This window comes from Tyto alba, unplaced genomic scaffold (assembly GCF_018691265.1).
Source record: "Tyto alba isolate M040663 unplaced genomic scaffold, T.alba_DEE_v4.0 Super-Scaffold_23, whole genome shotgun sequence".
Classification (NCBI taxonomy): Eukaryota; Metazoa; Chordata; class Aves; order Strigiformes; family Tytonidae; genus Tyto; species Tyto alba.
In genome coordinates this window covers 20,293,498-20,311,320 of record NW_024881297.1, presented here as the reverse complement: position 1 = coordinate 20,311,320, position 17,823 = coordinate 20,293,498, and the positions used below count along the sequence as shown (strand labels likewise).

At 36.9% G+C, this 17,823-nt stretch overlaps 1 protein-coding gene across 7 annotated transcripts in view; it reads right to left on the bottom strand.

The window, feature by feature from the left end:
- PDE5A (phosphodiesterase 5A) overlaps positions 1 to 17,823 on the bottom strand; it is a 78,089-nt gene that overhangs the window by 10,316 nt on the left and 49,950 nt on the right. For 5 of the 7 annotated variants that reach the window (XM_032997651.2, XM_042796318.1, XM_042796321.1 and 2 more), the window contains exons 11-17: positions 17,391 to 17,450; positions 9,982 to 10,128; positions 7,543 to 7,668; positions 5,371 to 5,465; positions 1,926 to 2,013; positions 706 to 806; positions 534 to 611 (exon numbers count right to left, since the gene is read on the bottom strand). In XM_032997651.2, the coding sequence (XP_032853542.1) occupies positions 534 to 611; positions 706 to 806; positions 1,926 to 2,013; positions 5,371 to 5,465; positions 7,543 to 7,668; positions 9,982 to 10,128; positions 17,391 to 17,450 (695 nt within the window). The remainder of the gene's footprint in view (positions 1 to 533; positions 612 to 705; positions 807 to 1,925; positions 2,014 to 5,370; positions 5,466 to 7,542; positions 7,669 to 9,981; positions 10,129 to 17,390; positions 17,451 to 17,823) is intronic. The other 2 variants (XM_042796319.1, XM_042796320.1) reach the window with 2 other exon arrangements.

Genomic DNA, 17,823 nt, shown 5'->3' with positions numbered 1-17,823 from the left:
TAGGAATAGACATACAACATGACTAAATTAGACTAGTTTTTAAAGGCACTGAATTTTAAATATGGCATCCTTCCTTTCTGAGACAGCCTATGTAAGCCTGCTTTTCTGTGTCTGTGTATTACAATATGTGTCTCTATTCTCAATCTTCTTTTTACTTCACTGCCAGTATGGAATCAGCTTCAAAACAAACTGCCTGTCCTGAATCTTTAGTTATTGGTTTCAGCAATTCAGTATTTAAGTAGAAAGTATCAGCAACAAAAGAACATGGTACCTCGAAAGGAACCCTACACTCTTTAGGAAGAGCAGAAATGCTCACGTAACACCACATGCTCCTTAACAAAGTTTATTATACAGGTTGCAGACTTAGTAATTCAGACCCAAGAGTCATTCAGTGACCTATGTGACAGTGCCAGTTTGTACAGGCCCAGAGCACACAGATCTGCTGTTTTTAATGAAATTCACAGCAACATGGCATGGCAAATTTGGTACGTAATAATATTAACTGACTTCTTAATCATGCTGCTTTTACTTACAAAAATAGTTCCTTCTGTGTAGGATCTTCCCAATTAAATTGCTTCTTCCTCAGAAGTTCAAAAAATTCTCCTCTCCTCCTTTAAAAGAAGTTAAAACAAAAGATTATGCAGCGTACTGACACAATCCAAACACCCAGCAATGACTATCCAGCCAAACTTGCCTTTAACTTACTTTATGTATAGTGCTAGGTCTGTGGCAAGAATGGCTTGTTTTATCATTTTCAGTGTGGCCTTGTATTCTTCAATGGAAAGGCTGCTGAGAATCTGATTTCCCTTTACAAAAACACAAAACGGTGTTATCAGTAAAATGGGCAACAGCACACCAGTTTGCTAAAACATCTCTTAGATACTAAATCATTATGAGTTGCTTGCTGATATCTGATGTCATTCTTTTACTCTGCTTCCTTTTGCAGAGTCCCCAGTTTAAAAATAAAAATTCCAGTCTTCTTGAGTAATGGCAGAAAGCCACACACCAGCAGCATCGTAATCAACTATTACAAAATGAAACTGCAAGCAGAGTGACATCAAAGCCTTTAAGTCCACTTCATTCATCAAAATTAAATTTGCCACTAGCTGTAGTATAGCATTTATCATTCCTCTTCCACCCCGCTCCCTGAATCAGAGGAACTATAAGAGTCCCGTACCTGCCTATATACCTCTTGTAAATGAAAATATTTTCCTTTTATAAAGCAACCTAAATAACTAGCTATTACATAGAAATATAAGCTCAGCAGCCCACTGTTAAAACAAAGCACTATGGAGCTGGTAAAATGGCAACTTGCCTCTGCTTTTTTTTCATATTTTCTTGTCTGAATAGGAAAGAATCATTATAATACAAAGGATGTCAGAAGTACAATACCTGTGATACGAAATGAACAGTGAAATGACTGCGCATGCTGAATAACTGGTCTTGGAATTAGTTGATAATATAAAACAAGAAGAATGTAGTTTTATTTGCATATTTACTTAACTTAGGGTTGGCTTCATTTTGGAATGTCAACATTAGCAGTGTTTGGTTTGGTCTCATCAGGACTGATTTGTGTATGTGTAGGCCAGAATGTTTTTTGAAATGAGAGCAAAGACGTGGGTTTATTTGGTCATTCATAAGAGGTCATAAAAATGGCAATAAAGCTTTTTCTTTCCTTTGGTCCAAGGAAGCAGGTACTCAAAAGGATATTAGCAAGGCTTCCCTTATCAGGCAACACTTGGAAAGATTTGGTGGCAATCAACAATGGAACTGTGATTTCAAAACTGCTGCATTTGCTTTCTTTACCCAAAAAGGAATAAAGATCACTTAGGAATGTATAAGGGTGGGAATCTATCCAAAAGCTAAAAATAAAAAGTAAAATAGGGAATAGTTTCCTTCAGCATACACGAAAATGTGGCACTCACTGGACTATTCAGGATCATAAGGCATTGATCAAAATGATGATGCTCCATGATTGAGTGGCAATACAGTTGAGCCAGTGGATGTTCACTTCTGAGGAGTAAAAAGACCCATCAGATGGAGAAATCAAGTTAAACATACTATTAATCCAGAAATTACTTCCAATGTCCTCTTCTCATTATCAGTTTATTCTCACCCACCCATGCTTGTTCTTAACCAGTTCTTTTCTCCCTTCTGTGTAACTGGCCAAACAAAATGAATACATGTGGAAGGATGCAGGGGGAGTACAGATAAAAAGACAATGCTGTTACTTTGTCAGAGCACTGACACCTCTAGTTTTCTGCCTTCTGTTACCTGTAGAGACCGGCTGCACATAAGGAGTGAGAATGTAATACAAGGTTTTATAAAGAGTGAAAATTCTTGTATGAAAAAGAAAGGTAACAAGAAGAGTTCATTCACAAGCAAAATTTAAGAGACAGTTTTGGGTTTTTAACATTTTAAACACCTGCCTGGTGTATTTATACAGCTCAGTTACTGAGCTTGTAAGTAGTAACGCAGACCTAATTGGAAGCCCACTGATACCAATGGAAAATTCCCTGCTGACCTCAGTGGACTCTGAGGCAGGGCTCAAAATGTTGATCGTAATTTCCAAGTGTTAGTAACTGTATTGGTACTTCATTCATCACCACTCTGTGACCAAACTACTGCAATAATGTTACCTACCCTTTGCCCAGTGTAAAATTCAAAAGGGAACAAGACGTTGGTTGTACTACAGGTGGGTGAAAAACAGCATGAAACCAACTGTGTGGATACAGAATTTAAAGCTATCTTAGTCCAGAAAATAGAATTTACTGTTTGAATAGCTTTAGACAAAATACAGAAACTCCTCCTCTCTGAGGATTTATTTCTGCCCATTCCTCATTGCATAATACCATTCTTAGCTTTTGCTACTGTTGCTTAATTTTCAGCCTGTGATCCCACGTTGCTTATGTCATCTCCTCAACAAAATCAGTGTTCTTTTGGAATTCTGTTTTGCTGCTGATTCTGAATCTTTTACTCTAATTATAATCTGACCTACAAACATTTCATCATGTAAGAAATTCTTTTTTAGCGTATAGTTTCACGGGACTTTTTGTATGGTTGAGAATCATTCACATGAATTAGTGGTTGAAGGATTCAGTCCCTATGTGAGTGAGTGCACACAGAGACTCAAGTAAAAGTCATAAGAGGAGACTCTGGGGATTTAAGAAGCACAAAAATGTGGAGAGAAAAATGGAAAGACAAACAAGAACATGGAAAGGGAGATTAAAGGACGCAAGCCCCTAAGGATTATGGGCTGGCTGCCCAGCATCTCCTCTGAGACCACTGCAAAAGCAGTATAGAGCAAATAGGCTTGTGTGTTTCTGTAAGGAAACGAATGGTAGGATGGTACCAACACATGCTGAGTAAAATTCCCTTTGAGCGAAGTGGGATGTATACTGTGTTCCCTAAAGTTCATCCTGACTGAGGAGTGAAATATGTGAGAAATATCTTAGGCTATTTTCCCCAGTACTGCACCAAACTAGAGCTTGCTCAGTACTTAAAGACTCTGGCTGTCTGGGAAGACACAATTGCTGGAAATAAACTCAGGTCGTACTTCTGTAGTACACAGCATTTCTGTTAAACCACCACACCAGGCCAAAGGACACCACTGCTTTCTGAACACAGTGGTCTGGTTATACAGTTTTCATACTCTGTGCTTGCCTACTTTACACATGGGTTTGGCAGAAAAAGAAAAGAAAACCCCTGCATATCTACTGAAAGACCTTTAAGCAGTTCATTTCCTGTAATTTCTACTACCAGGACCATTTTAATTTTTGAAACCCTTTTGCTTAAGGAAAGAATCATATGCTAAATATCCACTCTCCCTGCTTCCAAGGAAGAAACCAAAGGGATCCGTTCCTGGAAAAAATAACTTTTCATTTAGATTTAAATGAGGGATTTAAAAACAAAATTCATGGAACATTCTAACATTCTATTGAAAAAGAATTACTAAGCTGTAATCATGTCCGCTTTACAGCATGTGTGAATGTTAGATTTTGCTGTCTATGACACTTTCCCAGGACATTTTTGAGAGGAGATGACGCATCTCCAGATGTCTTCCAGGAAATTTATTTTAAAATAAATAAAGCAAAAAATAGCTAACTGGTTCCAATCACTGCAAGGCTACAGTTACTGCTGGAATCCCCTATTAGGAACTAGAAAGATTACTCTCTCAATTTTTTTTTTTTTTTTTTTTTTTTTGCTTTCCACATCAGTCTTAGTGTTATTCTGAACATATATCTGAAAGGCAGGAATTCTGCTTCAGCTTACTTAGACTTTCTGCCTTTCAGTATTCTCTGCCTCAAACAAACTTTTCCTCCCCTAGTATCTTACTTTACACACAGCGAGAACAGCAGACCACTTCTTCCAAAGGTAGCTTCAAAACCACTCTCCAACTCTGCCAGAAAAAGATACAAGTATACATTTCTGGGTATCTTTTCCCCATCTCTGGTCAGATCAGGACACATTGCCATATCACAGTAATCACATTATACCATGTTTTAAGTCAAGCTATTTATTTAATTGAAGAATCACGTACTGTTATTTGAAGTGAATACTAAATTCACTGAAAAGCACATTTTGAGCAGATCTGAAACTATTAGTAAATTCTAAAAAATCCCAAGTGTTTTTAGTTAAAAATTAAAATATGACGAAAATTTTAGAAGAGTTCAGACACTTCATTTTGATAACTTTGAAGCAAAATGTTTAGTAAAAATATTTTTTTTCAAGGTTTTAAAACATTTTGACTTTTTGTGTTGTAAAGGTTTTTCTGTAATTCTGTAATTGATCAAAGTTAAATGTACAGATAACTCCAAATCAATGCAAAACAGTCACACATTTTTAATGTGATTTTAAATATGTTTCCTATCCAAGTCAACTTAGAATTCTGGAAAAACATGGCTAAATCATGCGTAAAACAATCGGAATTCGCAATGGTAGGGAGACACCTTTGTATCCGATGGCTGCAGATCTCTGTGCTGGCCCAGACTAGACGGGGAATGGCTGGTGGGGCTGGGAGCAATCTGAGGAGCTACACGTTTCCTACACACTGTCCCTCAGAAGCTGGGGGCTTTTGCTGACACTGGATGGGAAATGGAGGGATGGGACATCCAGAACAGGAGCAGGAAGACGCCACCCCTGTACAGTCCTCAAAGAGTTCACTTCATTTGCCATCGTAGCTAGTCTTCAACAGAGACTGTACATCTTTGCTTTGGACTCTTGAATGTTTCTGGTTGTTCTTGCACTTACTGCTTTGTAAAACCCTGCTCCTTTGCACAGCCTCACATCATCAAATCAATTAGGTTGTACTTAATTTAGCTCTGTGATTTTGGTATTAGTTTACTTTTATTTAATTTCTCTCAGACTTACCTTTGTATGTAAGAGTTGTTCACTCCCCTGTGATCCAAATCATGGCTTAGAGTTGCTATCAGCAAAGCCAGTGTTTCTAAGTCAGTCAGTTTGCTCTATATGTAAAGAGTAATACAAAAAGTGAGTTAGCTTTGTGATGGGGATTTATTTTGCACAATGTATTTTCTCTCTGCTTCTTGTAGTCTATATAGCAGACACAGTTCTGGCCCAAGGAGGACAAGGACATAAAATGGGATGCTGAGAATAAGGGCAATCTCTGAAGTTGTGGTTCATAGTAATAATCATTCTCTATAGGCCTCAATGCAGTTTTCAGAGGGCACATCAGATAGCCCTGTATATACTGATGAGAAAACTGATACAGAAGAAGGGGAAGTGACTTGCATAATGTCACCTGGCAGTGAAGAGAGAGCATGAGGAATTTTTTTAAATATGGCCCCTTGACTTTTAGCTCAGATCCTCTACTACCTCAAGGGAGTGGGGCTACATTCCTGAAGTAGGTATAAAAATTAATTACACAAATGGCCCTGCAGTAATCAGAGGGGAAAAATGTCATACTTTTCATTGATCACTGGGCAAATTAACAGATGTTTAAAACCCATGGAAAACAAAATTAATCAATATCTGGCTCATTATTAAAGAGTTTATTCTGGAGCTCCAACAAGGATTAGTGGAGAAGTTACAGCTTCTCTTCCATGACTATTTCATATCTTTAATATTGTTCAACAGAATTGGATAGAAGTTTTATTTAAATCTCTTCAGTGAGAAAGAGAGTCTGGACAAAGCTACAGTATTCATGAATCATTTTGTAATGGGACAAGAACTGAAGACTCAACAGTCAGGACAGGAATTTGAAGAATAAGGTAGTGACAGCACTGCTACTGGGGGGCTGTACCCTCTGTACAATCAAATCAAAATTTTCTTTAAGCAGTTACAACTTCTGTAGATTTGCATCTGCCTTCTAGATAATGAAACCTATCTTTAGTATAGGCAAAAGACAAATCAGTTTGGAAATGACTGATTTTATGTTTCTCCTGGGATGATGTGTCCCCCAATGCTTGCTTTTCCCCTCAAACTAGAGAAAATTGAGAGACTTGTGTTCCATGCCTTTCTGACTGCAGAAACTAGGACACGGAAGTCAGTGTGGAGTTAATGTAGTTGGGAATAAAACAATTTATGGAAATTGTAGTGAAGACTGACAGGATTCCAAAAATAGCAAACAAGCTATCAGGATCATGAGAAATTGCTAGATCGCACACAGAGCAAAACTACCATGTCCATTTCAGTATAGAAGGAATAGGAAGGCCCTTGCCTCTGTCTCTTCCATCACATTTTGTCTTTTCTTTTTTTTTTTTTTTTTTTTTTTTTACTGAGACAAAGTTTGTGGAGGAAGGGAATGCCTCTTCATTACTGGTATTGGATTTTGGTCTACCAATAGGATTTACTTATTTTCCCAGAAGTGCTTACTGTAAAGTAGTATAAACCAACTAAGAAGAATTGTCTGTCATCAAACTGAAGAAACATTAATTCAGAATGAACAGAAACATTTTGTTTCCTTCAAGAATATAAAAAAACCCCAAACTAAAAATGTATTTTGGAGAAATCTTGAATCAGTATCTTTCTTATTTTGGAGATCATCTAGCCCTGCAGTATTTGTAACAAGGAATGATTAGGTTCTTTTTTAATTATTATGTGTATTTTAAGTGGAAGGTTGAAACATTGTTCAAAAGCATTGAAATAAGCATTTAAATCTTTATTTCCAAAAAATGTTCTATTGTTTGTCTAAAGCTGTACTCAGCTTTGTGTCTGAACTTAAAAAATTTCCTATTGAATATTATAAGGAAACATCCTGAAATCGGGACAGTGCTTTTCTTCTCCACCATGTTGACTTGCTTGTAGCATAAGCATTAACTTTAAAAAAGTAAAATCATGTATGTTTTGGGAACATTCACCCAATCATTTCCAGAGAATTTAACTGAAACTGGGTATATAACAGCATGATAACAATTTCACAATCCAAGCCCCTAAAGCCAGAAGTCTTCAGCAGAAATATTTTGATTTCACTAGTAATACCACAGAACAATGAAGATCTTACTGACATGACAATCAGAAATATGCATCATTATAGAATTTGTTTAGCCAGAAGATTCTTAATGTAGAAAGAGCAAAATGTACCTGAATTTTACCAGATTTTAAAGCAGCAAACATGCACTGCGCTGTATTAAAGGCATGTCTCCAATTGTGATAAGCAACATTTTTCCGATAATTTTTCTTTACACTTAAAATCCATCTGCAGAGAACCTTTAAGAAACAGCATCACATAGTTAACTGTATTAGAAATCTATTATTTTTATGAAAATAAATCTTTCTCTAGTCCCGCTTGAAAATTGCCTCTTACAGAAAATAATTTCCTTTTAACTCAATTAAGTTCAAATACAACATGTAACTGTGAACATAGATAAGAATATGCTTACAGCCACTAATTCAGCCTCTCACTGAGTATGTAGTACTTGTGGGTTTGAGTTTTTATTACTAATGGCTAAATGTTAGTGTCAGAGGCACTGCTGTTAATTCAGAAACTGAGTTATGTTGAGCTACCAGGAAGAAAAAAATCCTTGTTTGTAATGACATATTTGATAAAGAAAATTTATTTTTCTAATTACAGAGTTCTCTTAAGAGGTGTTTTGCTAAAGAACATGTGGCTTTTCCCTCATATCAGCTTGTCAAAAGACAAGCAGAATTGGACTTTGGAAAGCAAATAAGTATGACATAAATACAGCTATTACTATATTGCTGGGTAGTATTTTTTTTTTTTATGCAGGAAGAAAGTATTTCCTGGATGTTTTACACAACAGTATTACAAGTTGTTGGTTATACTTTCCTTCTAAGAAAGTGAAAGGTATGAAGGTCACACAGTAATTTGATGTGTACTAGAACAGGTCCCTTGGTTAAATGGATACAGCATACTGCTCTATGTTAAATGCTGGCTGAGAATCTAGGCCTTGGTTTGTTCTAGAAAATTTTTAGTGTTCCTAGTGAAATATGTTGTACTGGCAGAAATGAAAATCCAGTATCATTCACTCATATGAACGATTCCACACAGACAAACGCAGCAGTATTCTCTGCCTTTCCACTTCTTAAAAAGAGTGCTAGGATACTTCCAGTTTTCTTTAGCTCTAGTGTGGAAAGTTGAAAGTGTAGTTTCAAAGCTGTCAATGTTTTCTTGCTTCTATTGAGATGTGTAATTATGTGTCTGTTGTCATGGTGTTATTTTGGTTTTGCAAATCCATTACAATTGGTCCACTAGGAACTAGAAGCCCACCCTCTCTTCTGTTTGGACATATACCTTAAGGAAGTACAAGTTATTGGCCTGACTACAAAGGTGAAACTAAATACTGGGATATTCAAGAGATCAGACTAGGTAACACAGTACTCCTTTCAGCCTTTAAACACTACTAATCTAAATTGGTCTATAAACTGGTGATCTAGAAAACAAATGCCTGTTTTCTTTTACTAATTTGTTTGCCTATGAAGTCCTCCTAATTAATCTTGCATTTTGATACTGAACTTCAGAAGTTTTGTTGAAAAATACATGAAGCAAAAATAAAGTATTTAAAAATTAAGGTTTTCACAAATAGAAATTGTGTGTCTTGACTGGAAGAGGTGTAAGAGATTATCTGCTCTACCTCCAGGTCCAGGAGCAAAATAAGAATGCCTGCCTAGACCACCTCTGACAGATGCATTTCTGCAACTAGATCTATTGGTAAAAACCTTCAGGGAGATTTCCACAGCCCACATAAGTAATCTGTTTCAGTCATTAATATTTCCATAACTATAAAGTTCCCTGTAATCTCTCATTTAATCAATCTTTTGTTGGGGAAAGACTAATATAATTACTTTTATCGCCTTATAGGGACATAGAGAACAATATTACTGTCCTCTTTATAAGTCTTTCACTTACCGAAAAGGTGCTATCATGTCCCTCCTCAATATTCTGTTTTCTGGAGAAAACCAGTTTAATTCATGGAAATTTTCCTCAATCTCCTAAATATTTTTTTTTTAAATTAATTTGTATCTCTGTGTGTCTCTTCAAATATGAGCTATAATATAATTACTCCATGAGCCTTCAATACCACTCTGTTGGTAAAGAATGAAATTTGGCCCTTTTTGCTACTATGGCACATTACTGACTTTTACAGTTTCTGATACTAGTAGCTGTGAAATGTTTTTCTCTGTTACCACTAGATATTCTTTTGTTTACCATTTTCAATTTATGCATTTGACTGTTTTCCTTAATCTTTATATATTTATCCTTGCAGGTTTTGAAATATTGCTATGCATTTTCAAACTCATTTGAATTTTAACCAAGTCCTCTACCTCCACTCCCCCAGTGTTCAGAAAGCATTTTACAGTCCATTAATCAAATTATTAATCATTCAGTAGAACCAAACTGAGGACAAACCCCAGTACTGCCCACTTCACATACCTCCCTAGTTTGCTGACTACTCTTTAATACAGATTTCCAATTATATTTATTGTAGGCTTGTTTCACTGTTCTCCTGATTTTCTAATAATTGTCTTTTTATGTGAAGCAGCATTTGACAGCACTCATACCTCATGTTTCATTTGGAAATTTTGAACCAGGTTAAGGTCTGTGAACATTCGAATTGTACACAGTGTTGTTTCAAAATCTGATAGCTCAAAATCACTGAAGTTGAAGTCGGTCAGGTTGAGAGATTGTGCAGATGGTACTACAGCAGCCTAGAGAAGAAGAGAACACAACTTAGCACTAGAAAAGAGAAAGCATAAAAGCATAACATAAGTATCTGCTTTTTCAGCAGAGAGCTAGTGAGAAACTAAGTTTCACCTTCACATTATACCGAAATCTGATGATTAATTTTCATTTCTCTTTCCTTAGCCTTTTTTGTTTAACATTACCTTATTTTATTAGATTTAACATACACTTTTCCTCAGATACAGAGAATAAGGAAAGGATTATGTGGTCAGTCTGTTACCTAAATCACCTAAGGCAAATTGTAACCGATAGTATGTATGAAATTGGGAGATTGAGAAAATAAGGCAGTGGAGTTATAAGTTTTTATGGACGTGCAGACATCAAAATCTGTAACTGGTGACAGTTTTCTAAAAACAGTGAGGAGAGAGAGGTGAGGAAAACGGCAAGTTGTCAGTCCTACTTCTTTACAGTTGTTTCACTTCAGTATGAATGTGGTTTAAAAGAAAATCAGGTAAAACTGAAATGGTGAAAGAAATAAATCTGTATGTGTATCTTCCTCTTTGTAATTCTAGAGAAAAACATTTCTCCAGCATGGGGAACTGTGTTCTAGAAAGCTGAGACACTAAAAAGAAATCATGTGTCATCATCTACAGTATTATTACATGCAGCATGCAACTCAGCTCTCCCCATAACTATGTCTACCAATCTCTGTTGCATATAAGCTTGCTGTTATCTTTCCTGTGTGTCAGAATTGGAGAGTCATGAAAGATTATGAAAAATAGTATTTACACCAGAAAAAAATTCCAACATTCTTACACGTTTCTTGTATCAGTAATTTTGTGTCCCTCAGTTTGGATTCGTGTGGTATTTCACCTATGAGCATGTGAAAGAACCACCAGGCCTGTATGTTCAGTGGAAAATAATGCAACCATTCAGGAACTCTAATGACATAATTTTAAAAAACTGCAACTGCAGTCTGGTATTTCATGAGTAAAGGGGCTGGAAGGACACAGTAGGAGCTCCACAGAGCACTTCATGCCTGTGTTTGGACTTCATTCGTGATTTCTTTCCCTTCCTTGATCTCCTGCCTTTGACATCCACAACAACAGGTTTCATTTCAGCTGAGACACAAAAAACTGCACTCTATAGCTATTCAGGTGTTATTTAACTGGATCAGATATTTCCTCTTTCACTTACTAAAGTCAGTAGAGCTATCTGCCCCCCATTTTACAGCATGAAAGTTCATCAGCTATTTTAATTTAAAGTTACTGAGCTATGGTCAGCTTCTATAAGCACTGACCAAACTACAACCTCTTGCTCAATTTCTCCACCTCAGGAATATTATAAAGATCGTGAAATAGTCAAGAAAAGAAAAAACTGTGCCAATTAATTCCCCTCTTTGCATAACTGACTTTTTAATTACGATTGCTTACTATAAACATTGTATTAATAGTAATTAGTAGTGAATAATTAATTAGTGACTCCATTTCATTACCTGGTTGGGTATAATATATAATTTTAAAACCTTGTCTTCTATATTATTGAAAAACTTAGATAAAACTTATAAATTCATTTCATACACCAAGGTGTTACCTTCAAGGAAAGCCTCAAACACAAGAATAGTCCATTCCAGCATGAAGGAAGTCCAGAGAGCATGGTAAAAGGCCAGCATGGATGAACAGGGAATTCCTGAGGGAGCTTAAATGAAAAAACGAAGTGCACAGAAGGGGGAAGTGGGGATGGGCTAATTGGGAAGAATATAGAGACAGTACCAAAGTGTACAGGGATGAAGATGGGAAAACCAAAGCTCAGCTTGCGTTGCAACTAGTGAGGGATGGGAAGGGCAACAAAAATGGTTTCTATAAATACATTGGCAGCAAAAGGAAATCTAAGGAAAATTCAGGACCACTGTGGTAACTGAGTGGCAACTATAAGCCATTTTAGCTTTATTTCATTTGCTTTGTATGATAAAACACAGGTTGCAGACAGTATCCAGGCTCAAAGGTGACTGATGCAATATGACTCTGTAGTATGTGGATATTATAATGAAAGTGAAAAATTGAACTGTAGCCTATTACACAAGATGGATAATGAATAGAATGGTATGGAATGGAATAGAATGGTTTAATTCCAGTTAGGAGTGACCTACAACAATCATTTAGTCCAACTGCCTGACAAAGCATCTATTTTCTGTGCTATCAATTATTCAGAAGCAAAATCACAAAAAGGTATGTCCAGAAACATCATTTTAATCTATTTTGGCTGGCTTGATACAATAATATGGGTGCAAAATAAAAATAAAAAAACTAATAAAATTCTGAAGCCAAGCAAATTGCCACTCATCAGTTGACTCTCAGCAGTGGAACAAAAGTTGTAATATGCAATGTATTAGCTTTAGCCACCACAGATTGTCCAGTTTATAGATAGGGACTTGTTGCATCACTGTAATTTAGGCACCTGGATCACATCTCCCCACATTACGTCAAAGTTGTACAATCTGAAGCCTGGGGTAATTTATGAGTAACATCCATCTATCACTTCAGACAAGGTGGTCATGTTAGTTAGCTGCTCCACACGCTGATTTTGAAACCGAAGTCTTTCTATGATGTGTTATTGGGAAGATAGTCAACACAAAGGTATACCAAGAATGTGGAAGAGGTCATTCTTAATTAGGGGAAAATACTAGTACAAGTATTTCACAGAAGTTTTTGGAAAGACTTTGTCAGCACACCAAAAAACAATTATAAAATCACAGAATGGTTTGGGTTGGAAGGGACCTTAAAGACCATCTAATCCCAACCCCCTGCCATTGGCAGGGCCCCCTTCCCCCAGCCCAGGCTGCTCCCAGCCCCGTCCAACCTGGCCTTGAACCCTCCCAGAGAGGGCGCAGCCACAGCTTCTCTGGGCACCCTGAGAAAAAGAAATTCATTACAACTTGATGACAATTTAAATTAGATTGCAAGGAAATAATAATCTGTAAGTAAGGCAGGAACTGCCATGCTTACGTATTTCCCTGAGTCGGTACTTAAAGTAATAATTTGTTCTGAACTGCCTTCTAGAATCACCTGTCTCTCTTGCACAATGAAGAGGAGAAGCTAAGGAGGCAAGTTAGCTTTCTCAACTTGGGTAGCAAGTACTCCCTTTGTCACTATCCAGGACTTCGGTTAACACTACAAATAGGAATACGGATGTCTTTAACATGAATGACTTGATCTTAAAACTCACTTGACCCTATCTCTTTTCAAATACTGCTACTTTTATCAATGCACAGAAACAGCGAATAGTTTCAGAAAAAAAAATGACAGCGGTTAGTAGTTGCAACATTTTATTGTGTTCTACTTCATGAGTACAGAGACAAAGGAAAATAGGCAGCAATTATGCTGTATCTCAAGGGGTACATGCTAACAACATACTTAAAGAGCAAAGATTTGTCTCTTTTCCTCATTTTAGGAATAAGTTTTTAATTGATTCAACTAAAAGACTGCAGTGCAGGAGTATTAACCATTAGGTTAAGGGTCTGCAATTGCTTCTCATCATAGGGTAATTAAGAAGAAAACCAAGGCTATTGTTAGTAGGTTGAAATTCTGTCTGTAAGGTTTTGCTCTTCCAGTCTGAACATTTCTGGAGTGCACCAATTAAATGTATTTGAAAGCTACAGTTTTAAATTAGAGAAACCACTTGCTATCAATTCTGTTGCCAGAAATTTCACTTGTGACACACTGTAGTAATTTCTGTTGCTAATGCCATGTCTCACTAATAAAGTACATATTAACTATAATGATTCAAAGATAGTAAGTACAAGTATCAATTCCAGTATTATGCAATAAAGCTCAAGTCCTGTATCTATTTTGATATACCATTGATTCTGCTGAGTAACTTTGTGACAGCATGTGTCCTAGCTAGGGAAAAGCTCTTATATTACATTTTTCATTGTGTTTAGTTGCAAAATAACAGAAAGAGCTACTTTTTTTTTTTTTTTTTTTGTACTACAAATCGGTACATCTGAAAACACAAGAACGTCTTTATATTTTCAGAGAAGAATGTAAACTTTTAAGGGCTAAGGAGTGGCTCTATCCTCAAGGGTTAAGAGCGACTTCCAAAACTAAATTGAGTTCTGCGATGCCCACTGAAATACTTCAGGATAACTTTTGCCTCATTCCTTTGTGAATTTATGGTCTTCACTGATCCTAAAATCAGTGGGAACTGCCAATAACACAGGTTCTGTCCCTTAGTTTGGGAGGAAATATGGTTTGTGGTTATCATCCATCAAGCTGGCTATTGGACTCCAGCTGAAGTTTAACAATTTGATGTTGGCTTCAGAGATTTGCAATTTGCAGTTAACTGGGGAAGAAAAATAAAACATTTTTTCATTTTTCCTATTTGTCAACTTACTATAAACACAGTCAGTATGTTTTGAATTTTTATATACTCCTGAATTTTAGAGAAGAAATATTTTAATGGTTTCTTCTTTTTACATTAATTTTGATTTTTCAAGCACAAGACTGTTTGAGATCAACTTACAGAGGGACCTAAAATCACCTTCCTGTAATAGGCTACCATTCTGGTCAACTGCAGAACAAATTCAAAATTAACATCCTGTTTTCCATACACTGGTTTGGAAAATAGGCAGCTTTTGACAAGGTCTTTTCTATCAGGGTGCTTGTACTCTGAATTCCTGTCCCTGCTCAGACAGCACAAACTGGCTGACGCCATCCCTCTTCCTATTTCCTGAGAAGAGAAGGTGAATGGAATGGACTCTGTCACTGATAGTCCTCATTTGAGGATTTGGGAAGATTTCAAGATTAATTTTTATTTGAATCACTTTGATCTTTTGCAAAGATGTATATATACCATCGTGCACTAGCATGCTCAGGAAGGCTGATCCTATCTAACGCTATAATCAGAAGCCTGTTTCTTGACTTTGTTGCTAAGCAGGAAGAATCTCAATCATTAAAGGTGAAGACAATTTTAAAAAGTGTTTAAAATTAGTGTCTGGATTGTTATTCAAACTGAGAAAGGTTACAGAACTTTTTTTTTTTTTCCACAGCAAAGAATATATCAGCTTGCATGTTATTATTTTACATTCTCTGTAAGTGCACACATGTGACTGAATGTGAGGCTCAACCTAAGTACAGAATAAAGTTCTTACTCTCCCAAAGTCAGTAAGAACTGTGTGCAAGACTTAAGACCAAATATTGGCCGTGGTTTTATTCTTAAAAACTTTATAAAACAAGTACTTTCCTTTCGATCTGTGATGTTTTGACTCAGCTTTGACCATCTCTTTGGTTATCATGGACATATGTGAGGTGAACTAGCAATGCAGTAAAGACATACAGAAGCTTGGGCTATTTGGAAGTCAGGGACTGAGTGATAGTCTAAGAAATAACTAAGGCACTTGCAGAACCAGATGCAAAATTCTCAAATCATATACTAAATTAGGTGAATAGCAGACTGGAGACCATATACATGCTATTGGAAGAGACTCTACAAAGCAAGAAGTATTTTGAGCAACTTTTATCATAACAGTTAATAGCACTTCCATAATGCCTGGCATATGAATATCTCAAATTACTTCACAGTCAGTAATTGAGAACAAAAATCAAGGATTAATGTTTTCTTTTGTGTGACACACACCGCAAATTTCACATTGAAATCTAAGCTGCTCTCTGTTCTTGAGAAGAAAGAGGAGTGACAACTATGAAGAATTAAATCATTGCAATTTACAAAGAAAAACAAGATGGAAAAAAATAGAAGAGAGTTACTTTCGTAAAAGGCAACACAGTTAGGAAGTCTGTATGCCATAAGGGAATTTCTGAGTAATGCAAGTCGTGGAATATGGCACCAAAGAAGTAAATTAAGATTTCTAAAGTGAGGACTAGTACCTAAATGAGCAATTTTAGGAATGGTCACTATATTTGGGCTCCATGTGATGCCCTGAAGTTCTAAGATACCCTTATTTTTAGTGCCTGTTTTCTTTTTTCAGCTCAAATTATCTGAACTAATCTGATTGCTCTGTTAAAATTCAGAGTGATAGCTTCACAGCATGAAAATAATGGTATTTGTTTCACACCCTGGGTTGTGACATAAGGATATGTGGTATATCTGAGGGTGCAAAACTTGCTCAAATAGCGCTGCAGGACTGTAGGCTAGGGGAAGTCAAACCCGGTGCACTCATCCATGCTGCCTGCTGGAGATGGCCTGTGCCATCTGCTCTGGTACTGTGTGTGCTGGCATCACCTTAGAAAGTGGTGGTTGACATGGGCCAAGATTGTGTTAGGAAGCATGTGGACAGTTAAGCAGTAGAGGTAGACACTGGTTCAGTGCTACGTTTATTGTGGTTCTGTTTTATTTAGCAGTAAAGTTGTAACCACAGAGATTACAGTGCAAGCCCTGAAAAACCACAGGAGATGCACTGCACACTGGTCTTGTCAGAGCCCCATTATCAATGAGCAACAGCATGGTAGGACTGAGGTTCAAAATCTGTGTGACACTAAACATTCTCGAACTATCCTTAGTCTTGTGCCTTGCTCCGTGGCACCTTGTCCAGTCCAGACACATACTAGGCAGCTTGTGATCCCCTGTGTCGACCTTCCTCTCCATCCCTCCCATCTTTTTTTGTACAGCAGAGGTGATGCTATTTCCCCAGAACATCTGATACAACAGAGAGAACTGGAGACACTAAGCACAGCCTGTGCTCTGACCTACACTTGAAATCATAGCTGTGGGAATTCCTTAGGCAGTGGCTTCTAAACACAGAATTAAATATGAGCAGAACAGGACACCGCACAGAAAAGTAACCATAAAAATAATTTTTAAAAAAATCATTGCATAACAATTACAAAATTCCTGTGTAAGGCCATAAAGCTGCACCCATGCTTGGGATGCCTGAAAGGTACGAAAAATATAAAATACAAAACATTCAGACTTAACTGCAAAAGGAGGAGTTCTCAACAGCTTCTGAAATACTTAATCATTGTGAGTTGATAGTAACATTGCATCAGTTGTTACTGTCACTTAAACTCATGAGAAAGACAGTCAGTATACTTCTGGTCCTCCTGTAATTGCAGCTCTCTGGCCAGCCTACACCTCTCATTGTAGGCATTGTAACATTTCCCTTTTATGTGATGTGTTCATTCAGCTCAGGAATAGATCAGTTTAAGTTTCACTATAATTCTTATTTCTGGAAGATGTGCTTCTGCATGTTTAGGGATCACATCTGTGTAAAGGACTGCCCTTTGTTGTTCTGTTAATGGAGTATTTCTAAAGTAATAGTAAAAAATTCAATTACCGCTGTTACCTGCAGCTCCCTCGTTTCTTCCTCAGCAGCAGAAGCATGATATGAGAGAACCTACAGAAAGAGAAAAGCAGCCCTTAGTACAAACAAAAGAGCAATGTGATAAAAGGGTATTGTTCCTAAAGCAGAATTTTCAGTTTGCAGCTGCACTGCATTTCATAGAATTGCATTTGCTGATGAAACCTAGTGTCCATGCAGCACCCGCACTGGTTTTAAGGGAGCTCTCTGAAAGCATATGGGAAGGTATCTGCAGCTTTCACAAATCTCCACAGCACAGAATCTTCTTGAGATAATTAGGCCAAGAAAACCTAAATCGTTTCTATAAAAGAGCAAAGAACTCTGGTTTTCTCTTTGGAAAGTTTTCATGCCCCACTTTCAAAGACAAATAATACATGAAACAGCTATAATTATGAGCCTGACATTGTTG